The 22797-nt window shown below is 53.5% G+C and overlaps 1 protein-coding gene across 3 annotated transcripts in view; it reads right to left on the reverse strand.

Moving 5' to 3' along the window:
* The window catches only part of LOC308644363 (myocyte-specific enhancer factor 2B-like), a 25381-nt gene continuing 2584 nt past the window's right edge, over nt 1–22797 (reverse strand). The window contains exons 2-11 of one of the 3 annotated variants that reach the window (XM_081285393.1): nt 18847–19074; nt 4241–4323; nt 3348–3551; nt 2066–2200; nt 1456–1603; nt 1174–1307; nt 987–1080; nt 710–842; nt 214–435; nt 1–123 (exon numbers count right to left, since the gene is read on the reverse strand). In XM_081285393.1, coding sequence (XP_081141519.1) covers nt 120–123; nt 214–435; nt 710–842; nt 987–1080; nt 1174–1307; nt 1456–1603; nt 2066–2200; nt 3348–3551; nt 4241–4294 — 1128 coding nt within the window. In that variant the 5' untranslated portion in view covers nt 4295–4323; nt 18847–19074 and the 3' untranslated portion in view covers nt 1–119. Of the gene's footprint in view, nt 436–709; nt 843–986; nt 1081–1173; nt 1308–1455; nt 1604–2065; nt 2201–3347; nt 3552–4240; nt 4324–18846; nt 19075–22797 lie in introns of all 3 variants that reach the window. The other 2 variants (XM_081285394.1, XM_081285392.1) reach the window with 2 other exon arrangements.

The raw sequence follows: 22797 nt of genomic DNA on the forward strand, positions 1-22797 counted from the left end.
CACGTGGTTTTATTGGTGGATCACAAACAGGAAGGGGCCAGGAGGAGATCCTAGACGTGAATCTGAACCCCGGCGTCCCTCTCCACGCCCCCACGACGGAGGCCAGTGATTGCTGGATTTTATCTGCGGAGGCCGGAAGGGAGACTTGGTCTCCACGTGCCCTCGTCCTGCTGGGCGAGGGAACTGGGCCAGTGCCACCCTCCGGCCCATTACCGGGGCCAGCTGTCCGCGGAAGACAGCCGTCGCAGGGAAGGCCCGGGCCGCAGGGGCTCTGCCAGGGGCCGAGCGAGGAGCAGAGGGTAGGGGAAGGTCTTGGGAAAGTCGCCCGGGCCCCCGGGGGCCGGCGAGAGGCGCTCGGACTTGATGCTGACTGCGGGGACTGGAGAAGAGGCGCCTCGGGGGGGAGGACCCTCCTCGCCCAGGCTGCGGCCCCCGCTGCAGGAAGGGAGAGAGAAAAGGGAAGCCTGAATTCATCAAGGAAGGAAGGGAAGCCAGGGAGGTGGCACGGCGTGGGCCAAGGATGGGCAGGAGGACCCTGGGAAAGAAGGGGGTGGCCATCCCTCTTGGGACCTCCGAAACAGCCGCCCACCGTGAACTGGACGCAGTACAAGGGATAGCCACCAGGGGTCAGCAGTGTCTAGAGGCTTTGGAGGACCTGGAAGGGCCCCACCACGAAACCCAAATCTGGAGGAGAGATCGGGGTACTTACTTGGACTGGGCGGGGGTGGCTGGGGGTCCATCCCCTCTTGAGGACTGCCAAGGAGTCAGGGTGGGGGGCTGCAGCAAGCCAGGGGGCGGCGGGGGGTCTCCCAGGCTATATTCTGGTGGGCAGGAGGGGTAGCCTGAAAGAGGAGACCTCTCTGAGCTGGTTGCCCAAGCCAGGCTGACCCCACAAGCCAGTTTTCTGTTTGGGTGGGTTGCCCCTGGGGGAACCCACAGCCGGTAGGTGTGTGGACATTTCCCAGACAAGGAGTGGGGGGAGGTACCTGGGGGGCCTGCAGGGAGAAAAGGGAAGCTGCTCAGAGGGGGTCCCGGGGCCGAGGTGGTGCTGGGGCTCTGTAGACTACCATAGAGGCTTCTCTGTGGGGAGAGAAGGTGAAGGGGACACTGAGGCCCACATACAGGCCACCCTGCCCACCCTCATCAACCCCCTGCCTTCCTTCCCTCACTCACCGAGGTGCTAAGACCCCCTCGGGACCCAGCCAGGCCACCGGGCAGGTCTGGCCTCCGCCCATCTGCTGCCAGGTACAGTGGGGGTGGTGTCTTGCTAGTGAGGTGGCTTGGTGAGAAGAGAGGGTGTGCCAGACCTGGGAAGGAGGACCGCCCAGAGAGAGGGTGGGTGGGCCATGCCATCAGCTAAGTCTGAGGCTTAGAGGTGACACACTCAGCCAGAGCCAAGATCCAGCCCCCCAACCTCCTGGAACTCCCCCCTCCGGGCCTACGTCCCATGCTCACCTGGGGGCCCAGCTTTGGGGGCTGCTGGTCGGAAGGGAGACGGGCGGCTCTGGGCAGGTAGGGCTTCCCCAAGCCCAGTGGCATCACAGCCTGGTGGGGGCAGGGCCCCATACACCACGTCTGGGCCGGGCATAGTGGGTGCTGCTGGCTATGGGCAGAGAGGTGGGATGGGTGGAAGGAGGGCATGGATGCGGGTGCCAAGGCCACTCCACCTTCAGGAAGCCTCCCCTTCTGGCTCCCTCCTCAGTCCCCCCACCTGCCCTCCCCTGGCCTAAACCCTCAGGGGAGGAGCCTGCATCTGGCTTAGTTTCTCTTCAACCACTAGGTGCAGAGCTGAGGCCCCTCACTCAGCCTTGAGTTGGCACAGAGAGGGTATGTAATGAATCAAAGAAATGAAGAAGGAAGGAACTCTTTGCCTTTTGAACTCTTGCTCATCCTTCAAAGCCCCAGCTACAGTGCTCCTTCTTTGAGGAAGTCTCCCCTTCCTAGGCAGAGACCTGGCTCCAAACTTTAGGTTCCCTGGCCCGAGGTCCCTTTCTCTATCTCAGCCTCAACGGCTTGAGCCTGGGTGGGGAAGGGCCCGTGTCCAGTGGGGCAGGGGGCTACTTACATAGAGCCGGGGCCGGGGCAAGGCTGGGTCACCTCCATCACCTGCCAACCGCCGCAGCTTTTCTCCTGGTCCCTCAGGCCCCTCATCTATCTCCAGCTCTGGCCCATCAAGGCCCACACCCCTCCGCTTCAGTGTCTATGGGGACAGGAGACAATGGGATGGACCTTTACCTCCTACCCAAGGAAGAAAAAATAGTTCTATGGAGAGAGGACAGGCCTTCCCCACTCAGCTCTGAGGGTAGAAAGAACGCCCATACGGCCCACTCCAGCCCAACCCCATTGATTAAAACCTCAGGGAGTCACCATTTAGTAAGTTCCAACTGTGTTTCAGGAAGGACCCAGAGAGGTCAAGGACCCACCTAGATCACACAGCAGAGCTGAGATCACCCAGGCTTGCTGGTGCTGTCCTGATTTAGTCCTGCACTCGCCATGGCTACTTCCATTCTGTCCCCACATGCAGTGGGGTTTAATACATGTGAGGAATTGAACTCTGAGGACAGTATGGGCTTAACCGAGCTGGTCTCCCCCGGGGCCAAAGAACTATACACTCTTGGCCCTGCTTCTTTTTTGCCAGCTTTGCCCCCTCCTGGAACACTGGGGACTCCCAGTTGCAGGGCAGTCTACTGCTCCCTCCAGCCCTGGGGCTTTAGCTCCCCTTGCCTACCCTGGCTGGTAGGTGTGGGGTCGAGCCAACTCTGGAAAAGCTGCTGTGGTCTCTTTCTTCTGAGGACACAGCAGCCCAGACCAAAATCGAACCCAGGACCTCGTGCATGCTAGACAAGCACTCTACCACTGAGCTACATTCCCAGCCCTTTTTATTTTATTCATTTATTTTTTGGTACCGGGGATGAACTCAGGGGCACTTGACCACTGAGCCGCATCCCCAGCCCCATTTTGTATTTTATTTAGAGATGGGGTTTCACTGAGTTGCTTAGGGCCTCGCCATCGCTGAGGCTGGCTTTGAACTCGCAATCCTCCTGTCTCAGCCTCCCGAGCCCTTGGGATTACAGGTGTGCACCAGGTTGCTGAGACTGGCCTTAATCTCATGATCCTCCCACCTCAGCCTCCAAGTAGCTGGAATCACAGGCGTGCGCCACCATGCGCAGAGTGCTCTTTCTTTCTGCTGTCCAGGCAGCTACCCCTAGGAGGCGTCCTTCATTACCCCGTAGCTGGTTTTATCAGCCACAAGGCCAGATTGCAATCTTGTCTTTTGTGCAAACCCAGAGTCCCTGGGCAGAGTGTGCTGGGCTTGTTGGGGCCAGGGAAGAGGGCCCCGGAGGTACCTCGAGGATGTCAGTGTTGGTGCGGCTCTCGTGGGGCTCGCTGTACTCAGTGTACTTCAGCAGCACGCGGTCCATGTCAGTGCTGGCATACTGGAAGAGGCGGTTGGCGCTGTTGAAGATGATGAGGGCGATCTCGCAGTCACAGAGCACGCTCAGCTCATAGGCCTTCTTCATCAGCCCAAACTTGCGCTTGGTGAAAGTCACCTGGACCCAGGACCCACCGGAGCAGGGGAGAGTGGGAAAGGATCAGGATGTGGAGCAGTGCGGAGGGAGGGCAGGGACCTGATGGGTCCTTGAAGATGCTTGGAGAGTCCGTGCTTTTCCGTGGGTTTTCCCCACCCGCCGCCCCTGGGATTGAAGCCAGGGGCTGTCTATTACTGAGCCACATCTCCAGCCCTTTCTGTTTTATTTTGAGACAGAGTCTTGCTAAGTTTTTTTCCAAGCTGACATTGAACTTGCAATCCTCCTGCCTCAGCCTCCCAAGTGGCTGGGCGTGCAGGTGTGCGCCCCAGGCCTGGCACCGGGTGCTCCTTCTGGTTGAGCTGCTCCCTCTGATTTGGCAATTCAACCCAAATAGCCCCTCCTCTTTGGTAAGCTTTCCTTGGCCTCCCAAACAGAGCCCACACTTTTTCTCCCGGCTGCCCTCTGAGTTAGTGTGTCTGTGCCCAGCTCCATCCCCTGTGTGACCGGGCTCCAGTCGTTAGGGAGAACAAAGAAAGACATGGTCATAAAATTGAGCAAATACTCCATCTCAGACTCCTGAGGGTGACTCAAGGCCCCTGAGGCCTCCTCACCCCCTTGCAGTTCTCCCAGATCGCCAGGCCTGTGCCCAGATTGTGCCCCCTTCCAGGAACGCCTTTCCCTCAGCCACGACTCCAAGCCAGTGAACTTACCTGCCGATTCCTCTGGTCCAGAATGCGCGAGATCTGAATTTTTTTCCTCCCCATGGCCCCAGGCTGAGCAGAGTGAACTTGATCTGGGGGAAAAGGGGGAGAGAACAGAGTGGGTGGATGGAAAATGGGGAGGGGAAGCCCAGCCTCCCTCCTGTCCTCTGCCTGACCCTGCCAGGTGCTAAGGGAAAGATGAGGAGGAAAATTAAGGCAGGCTGCATCCCCTCTGCCTGGGAGCAGCCCCAGAATGTAGCAGATGCTCAATAAACACATTCAAACCCATGAGGAGAAGACCAACCAAGGGTGGAAAAGCAAGTACAGAGGTCCCAATACTGAGGTTAAGAATGACACACTGATGAACCTGACCTCCCTGGGCCTCAGTCTCCCCAGCCATGCATTGTGCAGTGGTGTGCGTGGCTGGGTGTTGCTGAGAGATAATATGAGTTAAGCCATGTGAGGTGGTAAGATGTGCCTGGCACAGAGCAGGTGCTGCATACAAGCTGCTATTATGAATAATAGCAATAGCCAAAAGGTCCTGCCAGCCACGCTGGAGGGACATCCAATGCCAGCACCCAGCAGCATGTAGCAAACAACCATAGAATCTAGACTCAAGCTGCTGAAACTGAGAAAGCAGAACTACAGGACCTCGTGCACACTAAGCAGACACCCAGAGGGGCCTGGGCCACGCAGTGGATAGCCTCATATTCAATCTCACAACGGCATGCCCACATGCAAGAGCCAGGGCTGTATTTACAAGAAAACATATTCATTTATATATTATTTGTTTGCTTTTTTTTTTTTTTTTTTGAGGTGCTGGGTATGGAACCCAGGGCTTTTCTCATGTTAGGCAAGTGCTCTACCACTGAGCTACATTCCCAGCCTTTTTTATTTTATTGATTTATTTTTTGGTACCAAAGATTGAACTCAGGGGCACTTGACCACTGAGCCACATCCCAGCCCTATTTTGTATTTTATTTAGAGATGGGGTTTCACTGAGTTGCTTAGGGCCTCGCCATTGCTGAGGCACTCTCGCCTTTGATTCATTATTTTTTAAAAATACTTTTTTAGACGTTGGTGGGCCTTTATTTAGTTTATTTTTTTATATGTGGTGCTGATAATGGAACCCAGTGCCTCACACAGGCTAAGCAAGTGCTCTACCACTGAGCCACAACCGCAGCTCCATGATTAGTTTTTTTTAAAGGAAAATGTGTGTGTGTGCTCTGTGTGTGTGTGTGTATGTGTGTATGCTCTGTGTGTGTGTGTGTGTGTGCTGGGGAGTAACCTAGCACCTCATGCATGAAAATTTTCTGAGAATAACAGAGCTGGTGGCATATACCTGTAACCCCAGTGACTTGGGAGGCTGAGACAGGAGAATCACAAGTTCAAGGCCAGCCTTAGCAACTTAGCCAGGCCCTCAGCAACTTAGTGAGACCCTGTCTTAAAATATTATAAAACGGCTAGAGCTCAGTGGGGAAAAAAAAAAAAAAAAGAATAACAGAGCCAGGTTCAGTGGCACATGCCTCTCATTCAACCTACTTAGGAGGCTGAGGTAGGAGGCTCACAAGTTTGAGGCCAGCCTCAGCACCTTGGCAAGATCCTGTCTCAAAAATAAAAATTGAAAAGGATTGGGGGTGTAACTCAGTGAAAAAGCACTCCTGCTTCTGGCCTGGAGTCTTCAGACTGTGATCTTGGCCTGGGGACTGTCTACTTAGGAACAGAGGAGAAGCCTGGATCTCCCTCATGGAGCTCTTGGCCTGAAAGGCACAGGTGCTGGGCCACAAGGACACAGTGTGAGGGAGTCTGCCTGCCCCAGCGACCCTCATGCAGAACTTGGTAGAACAAAGGAATCACGTTGCTCACACATAATTAGTTACGCACTCTGCTGGACAGACAACCGCCCTAAGCCCCCAAGTTCCCAAGGGGACAGCCCCTTCTGCTATCAATGTGACCCTGCTCTACTTCCCAGCCTCTCCCATGTTACAGGTGTCTGTGACAGGAGGCTTCAGGCAAGTGGTCTCCCCAGGGTCATGCAGGCCTGCACATAGCTCTCAGCTGGCCTCCGTCACTTGGTGGGGCCCTCAGTATGGGAGGCTTTCCCTAGGTCTCAGACTATTCTGTAAATGGAGCCAGTAACAGTCCCCTGGGGCGGGCATAAGATGCTGAGTGCCCACCTCTAGGCCTGGTGATGAGCTCTTAAGAAATTCAGATCCCAACCAGACACAGTGATGCACACCTGTAATTCCAGCGACTTGGGAGGCTAAAGCAGGAGGAAGGCCAGCCTCAGCAACGTAGTGAGACCCTGACCCAAAATTTAAAATGGTTAAAAGGGCTGGGGATGTAGCTCTGTGGTAGAGCACCCCCGAGTTCAATCCCTAGTATTTCCTCCACCTCCCCCACAAAATTCAGATCCTAGGCTGGGGATGTAGCTCAGTGGAAGAGGCTTACCCAGCATGCATAGGTCCTGGGTTCCATTGCTAGTTCCCCTCCCCCAGCAAAATCAGATTCTGGCCCAGTGCAGTGGTACACATCTATAGTCCTAGGTAGTTGGGAGGCTGAAGCAGGAGGATCACTGGAGCCCAGTTCAAGACCAGCCTGGGCAACATAGTGAGATAGTGAGACCCCATCTCAAAAAAAAAAAAAAGAAAGAAAGAAAGAAAGAAAGAAAGAAAAAAAAATTTTTCAGATCCTTTGGGAATGGCCACAGTCTGACCTGGGTATCCAGCGGCCATAAGGGTAGGACACTTCAGCTGGATGTGTGGCCCCCTGAGTGACCCCAGGAACACAGCATCCTCTGCCCTCTGAGCCGGGTCTCTGGGCCTTTACATCTGTGTAGAGCTGGGGCTGGCAGTCGGGCCCCTCCAGCTCCAGTTTTACTTGCTAAATTTAAGCACCAAGGCTAATTTTAATCCCCGGCCGGAATCAGGCGCGTTCCCACGGCTGGGATGTGTTGCCCCAACCCTAGAAGGTCCCTGGAGGCTGAAGGGGGGCACTGGCCCGGAGGTTCCAGTGCCAAGATGACTCCGGAAATGCCCCCTACACCCGGGGTCCCATGAGAGCAGGGGCCAGACTGGGGCTTGGATCTGAGCCACTTGGGCCTGAAAGACCTGACTCCAAATCCTTCTCAGTTTGTCATTAAGACACAGACACCATGGCTAGGGTGAAGTTCAATGACAAAGGAGCCCCAAAGCCAGGAAGTTGGGGAGTCTCTGTGAACAGAGACCCTAGAGCAAAGACAGGAAGTGAGATCCAGGCAGAAGGGACAGCAGGTGCAGGGCCTAAAGAGGAATGAGACACAGCCTGAGGCTGGAGGGAGGCAGAGGGGACCTCCAGGGCTGGGCCACTATGGGTCTCCTAGACCAGGACCCTGGGTTCTGATCTAGGAGCCATTGAGAACTACGAGAGAGACTTTGTTCAAAGACAGGATAGGCGTGGCTTTCTTATTTATTTATTTATTTATTTATTGGTACTGGGATTGAACTCAGGGGCACTTTATCATTGAGCTTAATCCCCAGGCCTTTTTAATTTTTTTTAAATTTATTTTTGAGATAGGGTCTTGCTAAGTTGCTGAAGCTGGTCTGGAACTTGAAATCCCCCTGCCTTAGGCTCCCGGGTCACTGGGACTCCAGGCACGTATCACTGACTCCGATATTTTCCTTTAGTTTTTGAAAGAAGGTCTCATTATGTTGTTCAGCCTGGCTTCACACTCTTGGGCTCAATGTGAACCTCCTGCCTCAGTCTCCTAAGAAACTGGGACTACAGGCACATGCCACTGTACCTGGCTTGATTTATCATTTTAAGACTCAGCCCTTGGCTGTCATGGGGATCAGAACTGCTGGGGGCAGGGATGGAGATGATTCGAGGGTGGAGGGGAGGACAGAGGTGCACCTGTCTGGGGGTGGGATTCCTTCAATGCTTTGTGCCTTAAGTCATTGTACTCCAGGGTCCAGTGGGTTTTCTGCCTTCTCCAGAGCCAGGCCTGACAGGTGCACTGGGCTCATGCATGAGTTTAATTCTCCTGGCTCCCACTGATCCTGGTACTCCCCCCAATCACCCAAGAGCCAACTCACTTTGGTCCCTGAGGGATCTACCCAAAACAGCTCCGATCATGCTCACAGCTCCGTAAGTCCACACTGTCCTCATGAGCAAGTTCAGCATTCAGCCTGATATTCAAGGCCCCTGCCCAACTCACTCTCCCTTCAATAAGTATCTCTGCTTAAAAGGCTCTTTTGTCTCTTCTTCACCTGGGCAACTCCTATTCATACTTCAAAACCCAGCCCCCCTCCAAAACCCATTTCTCCAGGAAGACTTCTTTGCCATTCTGGACTTCCACAGTGCACATCCTTCCCCTCCAGTTCTGATCCCGTTGTGCTGGGGGTAGGCCTATTCAGCTTTATCTCTCCCAGAGCAGCAACCCCTCTGGATCAGGCCCATGAGTGATCAAGAAGATTTCATGAGGGGCTGGGGATGTGGCTCAGTGGTAGAGCACTTACTTAGCATGTGTGAGGCACTGGGTTTGATCCTCAGCACCACATAAAAATAAAGAAATTAAATAAAGGTTTGAAAAAAAAAGAATGCTTTAAAAGAAAAAATAAAAAGATTTGGTGGTTGGAGCAGGTCAAGAGAAACATGACTGTTCACCCCCTACACATACCCAGTTTCCCTCAACAACTTCCTCTTAGAGTCCCCCAGCTGATACCCTGCCCAGAAATACACGCGCATGCAAATCCAGTCACTCAGCATGGACCTGTCTAGGGTCCAGGTGTGAAGGGCCAGCAGAGGAACGCGGAGGCGGAGGGCCTAGGGTGTGCATATATATTTGTACTCACATGCAAATCCCCACCCTGAGCCGCAGACAGACCCTGGTGGCCCATTCTCCAGATGTTGGTGTGATCGGAACTTCTGGGGGGAGGTGGTGGCACATGCTGAGTGTGCCGGGCACGAGGAGGGAAGCTGATGTTGGGGAGGCCTCTTCTGCACATGCACACCCTCCCCCTCTCATCCAGCCAGAAGGCAGAGAGCTGGGGGCTTCTGCCTGGCACAGAGGCAGGGAGTGAAGCCATTGACCTGGGGATCAAGTAGGGAAGAAACGACAGAGTACAGGGGCATCTCAGGGGAGGAAGCAGGTAACTGTGCCTGAGGCAGAGGCTAGACAGGGGCCTGAGCAGATGAACAGGGGAAGCCACCCCTTTCTTTGAACCCCCATACTTGGCACTGAGTATCACTCCATACTAACCACGAGCTAGGCTGACCCTTTCTCTTTTTTTTCTTTTTTTTAGTTGTAGTTTAGTTGAACACAACTAATACTTCTATATTACTTATTTATTTTTATGTGGTGCCTCACATGTGCAAGGCGAGCGCTCTACCACTGAGCCCCAGCCCCAGCCCTAGGCCGACCCTTTTTTAAAAGAAGTAGAACAACAATCATGGAAGATACAAAAAGTGACTTGAGATCACTCGTTAAAAAAAAGCATCAGCTGTGTGCAAGGCCCTGAGTTCAATCCCCAGTGCCACCAAAAAAAAAAAAAAAAAAAAAAAAATCAGCCAGGTATGGTGGCACATGCCTGCAGTCTCAACTATTCCTGAGGCTGAAGATGAAGGATGGATTGAGCCCAGGAGTTTGAGAACAGCCTGGATAATATGGAGAATCAATCATTCTCTGGCTCTCTCTCGCTCTCTCTCTTTGGTACCAGGGATTAAACTCAGGGGCACTCGACCTCTGAGCCACATCCCCAGCCCTATTTTGTATTTTATTTACAGACAGGGTCTCACTAAGTTGCTTAGTGCCTCACTGGGTTGCTGAGGCTGGCTTTGAGCTCATGATCCTCCTGCCTCAGCCTCCCAAGCTTCTGGGATTACAGGTGTGAGCCACCTTGCCCGCTGAGAAACTCCATCTTAAAAAAAAAAAAAAAAAAAGCACCAGGCTCCGATGGTTTTACAATTATTTTCATTGAACCTCAATGCACAGATGAGCCCAGTGTTATTTAAACTAATTCAGACTTTTGAAATAGATGGGAGCTGTTAAAGTCGTTTTATGAAACTATGAAATTCCTTTATGTTTAAACCTGAGTAAGGGGGCTGGGGATGTGGCTCAAGCGGTAGCGCGCTCGCCTGGCATGCGTGCGGCCGGGGTTCGATCCTCAGCACCACATACCAACAAAGATGTTGTGTCCGCCGAGAACTAAAAAATAAATATTAAAAAAAAAAAAACCTGAGTAAGTCTAAAAAGAAAAGTATTGGCCATGATAGGGGTTACATTTGCCAGGGGCAGCAGAAGGCACCACCTGAACTGAGACACAAGCATGAGAAAGAGACAACCAAGAACGGGGTAAACAGTCATGGGATCTGGGGAAAGATCCCACAAAATAAAGTCCCGCAAAATAAACTGCAAAGAAAAGGACCTGGAGGTGATAATGAGTAAGTCAAAGAAGGTGATGTGAGAGATAGGAAGAATGGAGGGGGGTGGTGTGACAAGATTTGCAGTGGTCACAACACATAGGGCCCATGGGCCGCCGGGAGGAGAGGGGGCTTTACTCTGAGGGCAATGGAGAGCCATAGAGTTTGGGAGAAGGGGAGTTTTGTGTTTTTCTTTCTTTTTTCTTTTAGTTGTGGGGTGAACCCAGGACCTCATACTAAACACATGCTCTCCCACAGAGCTATGCCTCAATGCTTTGTATGGTTTTAAAAAGTTCCTTCAAGGGGGAAAAGAAGTTCCTCTGGCTCTCATTCACTGGGAGTGGAAAGAGGTAAAACTACTTGGAAACCTGTCAGGCGTACATTTAATCTGAACAGATGCCTCTGTGATGACCCTCTCCTTAGTATTCACCCAAGAGAAATGGGCCCGTATTGTACCAGAGGACATAGGACAAGAATCAGCAATTTTATGCATCACAGCCCCAAACTGGAAATGACCCAAATGCCCTCAACAGGAGAATCAGTAAATATTTTCTGGTAGAGTCTACAATGGACCGTGACATTGTAGATAGAAAAAGCGCACGCTCTAGCTTCATGAAAGTGAATCCGAACCGACTGTGCTGACAATACGGAGGGGATGTGTGCTGAGATGCCATTTACACCAAGTTCCTAAACAGTCCAAATCCACCCAATGTGGAAATCCTGGGGGCTAGGAATGTGCTGCTTCCTGATCTGGGGTCAGTATGCAGATGTGTCCAGTCGTGCAAATATTTTGAGCTTTACTTCAGTGAATGTGTACATTTTGTTTAGTGTGATTTATCTTAACTAAAAATTTTTTTGTTTGTTTTTGGTTTTTTAAGAGTTGGGGATGTAGTGCAGTTGTACAGCACCTGCCTACCATGCTTGAAGCCCACGTAAAACACACACACACACACACACACACATTTAAAGCCCACTGCTCCTGCTCATGGCTACCACAGGGACCAGTGTCTGTCCAGGCAGGAGTGAGGTGACAGGGAAAGGCTGGGCAGGGGTCCTTGTGGGAAACACGCAGTCTGGACGGAAGTAGGGTCGGTAAGTGGGCAATAATGGACTAATTGTTTGTTGACCAAAGGAAGAGCTGGAAGCACATGCCTGGGTAGGAGAGAAGAGTCAGGGTCCAGAGCTGAGCACTGTTGTGGGTGGGGGTGGGAGATGAAGGAGGACCTCAGGAACACCTGAACATCATAAATTCTCTGTGGTAGTGTCTGTGGTTACTAAATCAATCCACAAACACCCTGAGCTTCTTCAGGTCATAGACTGTCACCTTCCCAGGTTGGCCAGGCATCTGTCCCAGGTGATGGAGACTGAGGGGCACTGGAAGGCATCCCACCCTGCCACTGACCCTTCGCCTTGGGCCTCTCCTCGCTGGAGGGCTCGGGATTCTCACCTGTAAATGAGCCTGCGAATCCTTCTCCCATCAGCTGGGAGGAGGTGGGGCGGAGGGACAGGTCTCTTGACCTTGTCTCTTTCCTTCCCAGAAGCCAGTTTTGGAACTTGGGACGCTGAGTCAGCGTGCTGTCTCGCAAGGCCACGGTGACAGCCTTCGCTGCATCAATCCCCCACTTCCTCCCCCATAAAATGGGTCACAGGATCGTGACCTCAGAGGCTTTGCAGCGAGGGTTTGAGAGCACAGATCAGGAACGAGTTCCCCTTCTCGGCTCCCAGTGGGCATTTAGTGGGGGGACGAATGGCAGAGTCAGTCTGCCAGACCCTTGAGCCCGCGAGGAGACCGCAGATCGGCGGGGGACCCAGGCCGGGAAAGGAGAAGTGAGAGGCAGGTGGGTGGCGGGGGGAGGCGCGGGCCCGCGGGACGCGGCGGAGCGGGGAGGGGGCGCTGCTCCAGCGGCCGCGACGAATCAGGCCGGAGGCCCCGCCTCACGCAACCCCAGCAGCGGTTTCATCACCTGCTCCCCAAGTACCTCATTACGGGTGACAGGAAGAGCCCCTTGGAAAGCCAGGACCCCCCCTCCCCTCTCTTGGGGGCCAGAGCAGCTCCGACCCCAGCTGCTGGCGGCGACCCTGCCTCCCCAGCCAGAGCCTTGGACCCGCCTTCTCCCCTGGGAATCTGGGGACATGATGCCCAGGTGCGTTGGGGAGCACCGGGGTGACCCGGGGGCCTGGATCAGCCCACTGGGTCCTTATGGCCCCCCGCAGGTGCCCTTGGGGAGAGTGTGGGCTCAACCAGCGCTTTCCCTGAAGCCTCAGTTTTCTCCCCAGAAGATGGGGAGACTCTGGGCTATCTTGAGGTCTCTGGGTGTGATTTTTTCCAGGAGGCTTTGGGTTACTCTTCCTCAGCCCTCCAGGGTCCAGAGCAGAGTGAAGCCCTCAAGCAGTTCTAGGCGGTGGGGTTGAGGGAAGAGAGATTAAGATTATCCCTCAGTGTGGACAGAATGGGGGGAGATTCCCTGACAAAATGAGACCCCAAACACGCAGAGCCCCTCAGAATATACAGAGGCTCTAAACGATGGATCCACCAAACACTTTTATTCCCAAACACATAAGGATCTCTGCCTACAGAAGACCTCAAGCCAGGGGTGGTTACTCTCACCTTTAATCCTAGCCACTCAAGAGAGACTCGGGAGGCTAGGGCAGGAGGGTGGCAAATCTGACTGTAAGTTGCCAGCCTGGGAAACTTAACAAGATTCTGTCTCAGAATAAAAATTAAAGGCCAGGATCAGTGGTGCACTGGGCTTCGGAGGCTGAGGCAGGAGGATGGCAAGTTCAAAGCCAGCCTCAGCAAAAGTGAGGTGCTAAGCAACTCAGTGAGACCCTGTCTGTAGACCCTGTCTATAGATCCTGTCCCTAGGCCCCCCCGCAAAAAAAAAAAAAACAGAATTTAAAAGGGCTGGGGTGTAGCTCAGTGGTAGAATGGCTCTGGGTTAAATCCCCATTACAAAAAAAAAAAAAAAATCCTCAAAACACAGCTCACACTACACACAGACCACCCCCCCAAACAACCCACATAGTTATCCAAACACAAATCCCCAAAACATAATCAGATCCCTTTGTTCATGCAGACCCCAGACATACATAGGCCCCCCCAACAAGTCAATCCCCCAAATACAACAGACCCCCAGATATAAAGAGCTCCCTAAATGCATGTAGACACCTGATTCATACAGATCCCCCCACAACATGCAGAGGCCAAGACATATTCAGACTCTCCCGAACACAGACCCCTAAAATCCATGCTGGTCCCCTAGGACATGGACACAGGTGGGCCTTCCCACCTCTTCTTTAAGCAGGGGGCTGAGGTCTGAGGGTAGGGGTTCTGAACCCCAAAATCCAAGAATGTTCAAGCTAGAGAAGGCCATGGGACCCTGGAGCACAGATGTACTCATAGGAAAACTTAGACCCAGTTGGAGATACCCAAGACCCCTTCCCTGGACCACTCTTGCTGGAGGGGCAGGAACCCTCAGTAAGCAGGACTTACACTGTGCCCCAGGAGCCCAGTGTGGCCATGCACTGAGAAGTCACAGCTGGGGCTGTGGGGCCAGTCAGTACAGCTTTCAAACTCTTTTTTTTCCCCTTCTGTGTAGAGGATTTATCTATCTATCTATCTATGGTGGTGGGAATGGAACCCAGGATCATGTGCAGGCTAGGCAAGCACTCTACCACTAAGCTATGGCTCTAGCCCTGTGCTGGGGACCAAACCCAGGATCTCTTGCATGCAGAACACAACCCTAGCCCAAGGTTCCAATCCTGATTTTACCATATGCTCATTTTTTTTTTATTCTTTTGGAGCCTTGGTTTCCCCATGTGTACACTAGGCCCCTGCACACTTCCCAAGCACCCATCCACCTCTCCCCCAACCTCAGCTGACCTTCTGCCCCTTTTGGGGCACATGACACACCGGCCCCAAATAGACCTGCCACATTCCCATCACTTTCCCTTTGCCCAGGTCTCTCAACACCATTTTCAGCCCTCCCCAGGCACAGCCACATGACCTGCAGAAATCCCTCCTCCTAAAAGCACCCTCTTCCCCAGGTGGGATTCAACTAAACCTGCAGCACCTCACCCTACAGGACTTCCCGTCCCCACACCCCGTGGTGCTGGGGATGGAATCCAGGGCCTTGAATATGCTAGGCAAGCATATGCAATATGCCCAGCCCTTTTTATTTTATTTTGAGACAGGGTCTGGCTCAGTTGCCCAGGCTGGTGTCAAACTTGTGATCCTCCTGCCTCATCCTCCTGAGTAGCTGGGATTATACGTCTGATCATTTTTTTTTTATTCCTTGCTGCTTTCTTTGACCAGCATCTGGCCACACTAGCATGTCCTACTCTGTGAGGGCGGGATGGAGCCTCCCCAATCCCTGGCCCACTGTAGTTTCCCCATCACCCTTCTTGGAATGAATGAGCAACAACTGTTTAACAAATGGAAGAAACACTGGTAACTTGTTCAGCTTTTGTGGTGCTGGGGATGGACCCCAGGGCCTTGCTAGGCAAGAGCTCTACTACTGAGCTGCACCCCTAGTCCTCAGTTTTCTTCCTTCCTTCCTTCCCTCCCTCCCTCCCTCCCTCCCTCCTTTTTTTCTTTCTTTCTCTTCTTCCTTCCTTCCTTCCTTCCTTCCTTCCTTCCTTCCTTCCTTCCTTCCTTTCTTTCTTTCTTTCTTTCTTTCTTTCTTTCACCAGGGATTGAACCCAGGGGCGCTTAACCACTGAGCCACATCCCCAGCCCTTTTTATATTTTATTTAGAGACAGGGTCTCACTGAGTTGCTCAGATAAATTTCTGAGGCTGGTTCTGAACTCGTGACCCTCCTGCCTCAGCCTCCCAAGCTGCTCAGTTTTCTTTTAAACACCTCATGGCCCACAAAACAAACTGAAGGCCCCATATGGCCTGTGGGCCACAAGTTTGAGACCCCTGCTCTGAAAAGTTTTCACAGTACAACAGCCAACTAGATGGGCCAAGCAACCGACCCTCTGGAGGTCCCACTACTTAGCTTGAGTGGAAACCACATCCGCAGGTCTCCCAACACAAACCTGGCCTGCCACAGGCATGCTCACCTGCCAAGAAGGCCTGTCCTTCATCAAGGTCACTGAAAACTGAGGATCCTCCCACCCCATCTTACCTTCCTGAGGATCCAGGAGAGACACCACACTTAGCCTGACCCTGCTGTCCCACAGCCGAGCCACCAAAGGCCCCCAGCAATGTCCCCTGAGCCTCAGTGGCGGCTGCAGGGACAGCCCAAGATTTCCCTCTCTTTGTTCCAGAGAAAGATCTCCCTGTGGGGCCCCAGAAATTCATCCCCAGAGGCCCAGGCCTCCCTGCTTGGGAAATTAGCACATCTGTCAGTGCTGGGCTAGGCGGAAGGGATCCTGCCCACAGCCTGGCAGCCCTAAGATGTAGCCAGCTGGAACCCTGGGATGTGACTTTGGGGTATCCCCAGTCCCTACTGTCTACCCCCAGAAATGTCATGGACACAGGAACAGGGAGTGGACAGAGCCTGGGCTCCCCATTAGCTGGAATGGTAGGGGAGGCAATGACAGATATATAACCGTGCCTGGGGGATGGCTGGCCCAGGAGAAATTCAAAAGGCAGGGGCTGTGGCAAGTGGCAGGGAAGGGAGCTGCTTTGGACAGAGGGTCCAGAAGGGCCTTTCTGAGGAGAAGTGGCCTTACCATGTAGGGATATGGGGACAACCTGCCTGGCTGATAGAATCATCGCACTGCAAAGGCCCTAAGGTGGGAATGTGCTGGGCAGGTTTCAGGAGCAGGCGAGGTTGGTTTGTCCGGGGTGAGGTGAAGCTGAGACAGCTGGAGACAGAGGCTGGGGGAAGGTGGGGGCAGGGTGATGGAGAGCACTACGGAACAACAAGGAGTTTTCTTTTTTTGGGGGGGCGGTGTACCAGGAATCGAACCCAGGGGCACTTAACCAAGGAGTCACATCTCCAGCCCTTTTTTATAATTTATTTAGAGACAGGGTTTCGCTGAGTTGCTTAAGGCCTTACTAAGTTGCTGAGGCTGGGTTTGAACTTGTGATCCTCCTGCCTCAGCTTCCCAAGTCACTGGGATGACAGGCATGCCCCACCGCATCTGGCAGCAATAGGGAGTTATGGAAGGTGTGTGAGCAGGTGAGGGCTGTGGTCTGATTCAAGATTTTCCGAAGACCTCATGGCTGTCATGGGGAGGAGGTCAGGATAGCATCCAGCAGATGGTGGGGCCAGGCAGGCTGCGGACCAAAGAAGTGGATGAGGTGTGCCTGTGTCAACAGCAATGGGGACTCCTGATTTCACCCCACTGAAATTGCTCCCTTCTCAGGCCTCTACCTTGATTTTGGGTGAACTTAGACCTGGAGGAGAACAGCCCCTAGCAAAGGATGGGGTGAGGATAGGCCTGGATGGTGCTCTTAGGCACCTCTGCTTGGTCACAGATCAGATGGCACCTCCTATGATTGAGTGCCTACTCTAGGCGCAGGCCCATACTCCACCTCATTTACACACGGGACCTACCTGACCCACAAATGGCCCAGTGAAGAGAAGCCAGTGCCCCTTCTTTATACCAGAGAAGGTGAGCATTTTTTCTGGCGCCAAATGGCAAGACCCCAAGGTCCACAATCAAGCCTGGGCCCAAGGGCCAAACTGCCACACCCCAACTCATAGCCCCTGCACAGTCTTGGAAGCAGAACTGAATGTTCAACCCAGAATCACCATGGGGGTGCCTAGACACTCATTTTTACACCTCAGGGGTATCAGGACATTTGCACAGGTCTTAGAGACACAGACACAGGGAGGTCGTTTTGTGGGGCAGAGAAATGAGAATCTCTGTGAGGATTCACAAGCTAGGGCAGAGTGAGCTCCCAAACCCCCTAAAGGGATCTATCTATCTCCAGGTACATAAATGCTTCAAATCTTCCAGAAGACTGACTCCCTTCCCAACTTGTCTATATTCATTGCCTCCAATTATTTTAATTCCTTTTCTTCTCTTAATTTTCATTTTCCAGATGTCCACTGGTTGGTTATGATTTAAGCAAATAAATCACTAGTTGAAGATGGGAAGCCAAATTCAGGGTCCCTCACCCTTGGTTTTATGCTTTCAGAGGGCCAAGGAGTAGGCTGAGCCCAATCCTTTCTCCAAGAGGCCTGGGTATATCTACCTGTTTGAGTCCCCCACCTCAAAAAAAAAAAAACAAAACAAAAAAAAAAAAACCAAAAAACCAAAACACTAGCTTCCAGCTCTTGAAGGTGAAATCTCTAAAGCCGCCCCAAATTCTGTTCTATGGAGGCCAAATTTGGCTCCACACTTCATATAAGCAGCAAGTGACAGGCCTGGGTCAGGAGAACAAGGCTGCCATTTCAGGAAGCCCTCTGACCTCTGGAATCAAACCTCAAACACTGGTCCTTCAAAGTTTAAGTACTTTTTGAACCCAAGTTCCTTCACTCCAAGAGTCTTGTCCCCATATGCTCAGGGTCCACAGGTCCTGACTGTCCTCAGAGAGGATTCTCTGTGAGGCCAGGCATGAGGCCTCAGTTATGTCTGCCTTCTCCAGTCTGGCTGGGCCTGGGGTGGCCAGGGACCTGGGTTGCCAACATCTGCAGCCCCGAACCCTGAAAGAGGCAGTGAGGGGAGACCATGACTGTGAAGTAATGCTGCCACCAGCTTGTCATGTGCTGACAACCTCAGAAGGCTGTGACTCTTCTTCCTGTACCATTGTCTTGAAGCACAGGGAAGAGGATGGCCCACAGGCAGCTGTGGTCCCACGTTCTAGGGCTCTGTGCCCATGTTCTCACTGTGACACAGGAGAGTACAACAGTGGGCAGTTATGCAAAGGGGTCTTGCTGATACCAAATGTGCACACCCAGAGAGGGGCACAGTGCATCTCAGATGTAGACTCATAGACATATAACAGGGACTCAGGCCGTCACAGTTTGCCCACAGTTCAAATCTCCCCAACTCACATCAAAACCTGACACATGCCCCTTGGACACACAAACTCTCAGAAACACAACCTCTCAGGCACACAACTCAGAAACAACCTTCAGACCTGTGCTCAGGGATTCATACCCTCTCTGAGTGAACTCCTTGAACAAACACACACATACGCAAACCTTCGGAGGCTCAGCAGCACACCCGACCTCCAAACCCAGCCCAGAGCACAGAAGCCATTCAAAGGACTGCGCGCGAGTCTTGACCGGATCAGACGCGACCCGACACCCACCTGCTCTGTCCCAGGAATCGGCTCCCAGACCCGCTGCTGCCACACACAGATCCAGGCGCCGGCGGCCACAGGTGCCTTCCCAGCGGGCGGCCCCGCCCCTGGGAGATGATTGGGCGGGGAAAAAATATTTGCATAGAGGGCGTCACCGTGGTGCTGCGGTGGGCGGACATTTGGGCGTGGCCCCGCCCCGAGAGTTCTAAGGCGGGGAATCGGAAGGCTCCAAGTTCGCTGGCAAATTAAGAGGGGAAAGAGAGGACTGGAAGTGTAGTTCAGTGACAGACTGTTGCTTAGCCTGCGTATGGCCCTGGGTTCCACCCCAGCAACACACACACACACACACACACACACACACACACACACACACGCATGAGCGCGCGCGCGCGCGCGCGCGCGCTAGCGCAGAAGACTAGCGAGACCTGCCAGGCCTCCCTGGCCCTTGCTGGGTGCCTCTGACCTTACTGTAGACCCCTGATCCTAACCTAACCTTGATTTGGACCCTTTCCCTAACTCAGACAAGCTTGGACTCGTTCCATCTGGGATGAAATATAACTTGGATGCCGGATCCTGTTGTTCCCAGGGACCCAGCTGACTCCCTCTCATACAGATACAGGAACTGCATCAAGGGGCTGTGGAGTCACCTATGTGGCCTAACCCAGTTGTGCCTCCTGCCTCCAGACTTTGAGTCTGGGTGCCTCCACAGGACGGTGACAGACCCTCTGCTGCTGATCCCATGATCCCACGTCTCCTTTCTTCCCACAGTCCCAAGAATATCCTATTTCTTCCACCATCCATATTCCTGTCCTTCCCACTCCCCTCTGCCTGCTGTTTCCACTTCAAAAGTCAGCTCTGGTGGGCCTTGTAAAACTGGACCCTAGCCCAGACCTCTCAACCTTCCCCTGGGGGCCCAGGACCACAGGGCCAGACCTAGAGAATGGAGGGGGGTTGGTGAGTGAATTGAAGTGGAAAGAATTACAGAGTCCAGGGTCAGGGATGAAGATAGTTCTAGACAGGAGAATTCTGGGGAAGTCCCCAGTCTGAGGAAGACAGAGTGCCTACTTCCCCGTCCCTGTGGGGTCAACTTTTCCCATAGGAAGAGTTGGGACACTGGGACAGATGAGAGTTAGGGGCAAGGACTGTGCCAGAGGGGTCAAGGATGGCTTTCCAGAACATGGGGTATTTATACAGGGCTTTCAGGTATGAGTAGGAGCATGCACTGGGCAAAGGAGTTTTCAAGAGAAAACAGCACTTGCAAAGGTGCAGAGGAAGAGCACAGAACATTCTTTGACAGGGTCAAGGGTCAGGGTGAGAGGAGAGAGATGAAGCAGTAGGAACAGGTGGGGGTGGAACCCAGGCAGGGGCTTGGAAGTGAAGAGGAGGGGATCCACTTGGGGGTAGATACCAGGGGAGAGCAGATTCCAATGGCTGCCTAGTGTCCACCTTCTCAGGAGACAATGAGATGTGGCTGAACACGTGGACTCAGGGAGAAGCATATGGAAGATGCCCGGGTGTGGGGAACACTGAGGCAGGGAACAGAGGGACTTGGGAGGCTCGTGCCTCTCCTCACATCTCAGTTTACCTGTCTGTGACATGGGAAGTTTGGACTGGTCACAAACTTCTCTTTGGACATAAAAACTAGGATTCATGCTGTGCCGTAAGTGGGTCCCTTGCTCCCACCCAGTACACAATACTACACCCTCAGGTGTCCCGAATATACATCAGGGCTCAGGTCAGGCTGGGGGCTTCAGCCTCAGCTTCAAGGTACAGAACAAGGCTTGGGGAGCATGGAGGTGGCTGGGGAGCCCCAGGCCCCCCAAGGAATGCTCTGTTTACCCGTGGCTGCCCGCCTGCCTCTGATGCAACAGGCAGGCTCTGGTTACGTGAGGGTGGCAGCTGGAGCAGCTCTGGGAGCAGCCGGGGCGTGGTAGAAAGGGCTGGTGGTGGAGCTGAGGCCAGCTGGTTGGAGCTGCTCCCCTTCGCCCTGCCCCTGCCCCTGCCCCCTGCCACTGCCCAGTACAAGGACTCCCTTCCCTGTCCCTGCCCCCTCCTCCCCCACCTTGCCCCCTCCCACTATTCAGGCTCCCACGCCCCCCTTCCTATTCTGGTCAGTTTTTTATCCCATCATTCACGATCTTTCTCCCACAATGGTCCCTCCTTACTGCCTTTACCCTTATTCCCGCCCAGTCCCTTCTCTCATCACTACTCTGTCCACAAGCAAGGCACTGAGTCTCCACTTCAGCCTTCTTAGATGACGGACACCCTGAGTTGTCTGAGTATGAAGTTGGAGGAGAAGGGAGAGAAGGGCCAGCGCGGAGGTCCAGGGAGGGGATCCTGGGAGATGAGGGGGGCCGCCTGGGTGAAGGAGGAGGCTAGGGGAAATGGAGAGCCATGCCCCCTTTCCCAGATCCTCTTCCAGAATGTCAGCACAGGAAGACTTTGAAGGACTTTCCATGACAAGGACATTGTGGGAAGGCGCTGGGGTTAGAGAACCCTGCCTCCCTGTTCCAGCTTTGCTGTGTACCTGCTGTGTGACTTCAGATCAGTCACTTCACCCCTATGAGCTTTTTTGCTCATGTAAAAAGTGTAGACCATAGCCACCCTTCCTCCTGGAGGAGCCAAACATTTCAGGGTCCACCTACAAAGTCCCCTCCTCCAAAAGCCATCCCTGTGCTTCCTCAGTCTGGGGTTCTCCACCCCCACACTCTCACCTAGTCCAGGGGCAAGGTGGGGGAGGAGGGGGCAGGGACAGGGAAGAGAGTCCTAGTACTGGGCAGGGGCAGGGGGCAGGGACAGGGCAGGCGCAGGGTGGGGCTACACATTCAACTCTGTCTCCCTCAGTGTGCCGGCTCCTCAGGGCCAAGCCGATGCATGGCGGCCCCGAAGGTAGGTCTTCACGGGTCTCCTGAAGTACTGCAGAGCCCCAGAGAAGGTCTGAGGGGTAGGGGTGAGGATGGGAAGCAAGCTTGGGGGCCATGTTGGGGCAGACAACAGGGCTAGGAAGGGGCTTCCCAGGGGTCTATGGCAGAGCAGGTCTGAAGTCAAAACCAGGACTTGGACCAGGTGCTAAGGCCAAAAAGACAGCTGAAGAGAAGTCTGATTCTCTTCCTGACCACAGCAGCTAGGGACAGGTGCTGCCTTCTTTGGGTCTCCTTTCAGCCCATCTACATATCTGAAGGAGCTTGGCAGGGCGCCACACTTAACTTCCTGGAATCCCTTCTAGGTCCTTTCTAATCTGGTGACCACTAGGTTTCTGCTTGAATGCCCCATGGCACGGGGCTCCTTCCCTCTCTTCCAGCTGCCCATCCATTTCTGAGCCATCTGGGGGCAAGTTCTACTGAGCAGGGCCCGGGACAAGAGGCTGTTCTTGTTCTTGATGGTGCAGGACCAGATGAGGCCCTGCTGGGTAATCCAGTTCCTTGGAAACTCAGTGTACTCTCTTGAGAAACAGGAGCCAGAGTATAGAAGATGAAAAAGGGAGAATGGTCACAGTGTCCCCAATACCAGTCAGGGCTGCAGATAATGTGTTTAGAGGCCAAGCTCCTGGCCTAGGTCTTATCTTTTGCGCCCCCTGGCGGCGAACGGGGGCGCCCCCAGAGGAGAGGCCGAAGTGTGAATGAGATGCATATTAAGCAGGACTCCCACAGGCTCTCAGAACCCCCTTGAAAGGAGCAAACTCTTAGCTGCTGGCTGAAGTCGGGGGCTGTAAGTGACATGGTGCCCTAGGAGAGTCTAGAACACTCCATGACTGCTCCCCCAGTCTGGGATATGTGCAGTTATCTCAGCTGTCTCCTGTCCCATGGGTTGTGATCTTGCTGTCCGTGTTGGCCTGCCTAGCTCTGGAGCATCCCCGGGCTCATGGAGTGGGGATAATGTTTGCTGGATAAATGGGTGTGTGGAGGACAGATGAAAAGACAGTTGGACGACATGAGATACCTTCAGGCCAAGCAAATGACT

The sequence above is a fragment of the Spermophilus citellus genome (genome assembly GCF_964194105.1).
Source record: "Spermophilus citellus genome assembly, chromosome: 3".
NCBI classification, from domain to species: domain Eukaryota; kingdom Metazoa; phylum Chordata; class Mammalia; order Rodentia; family Sciuridae; genus Spermophilus; species Spermophilus citellus.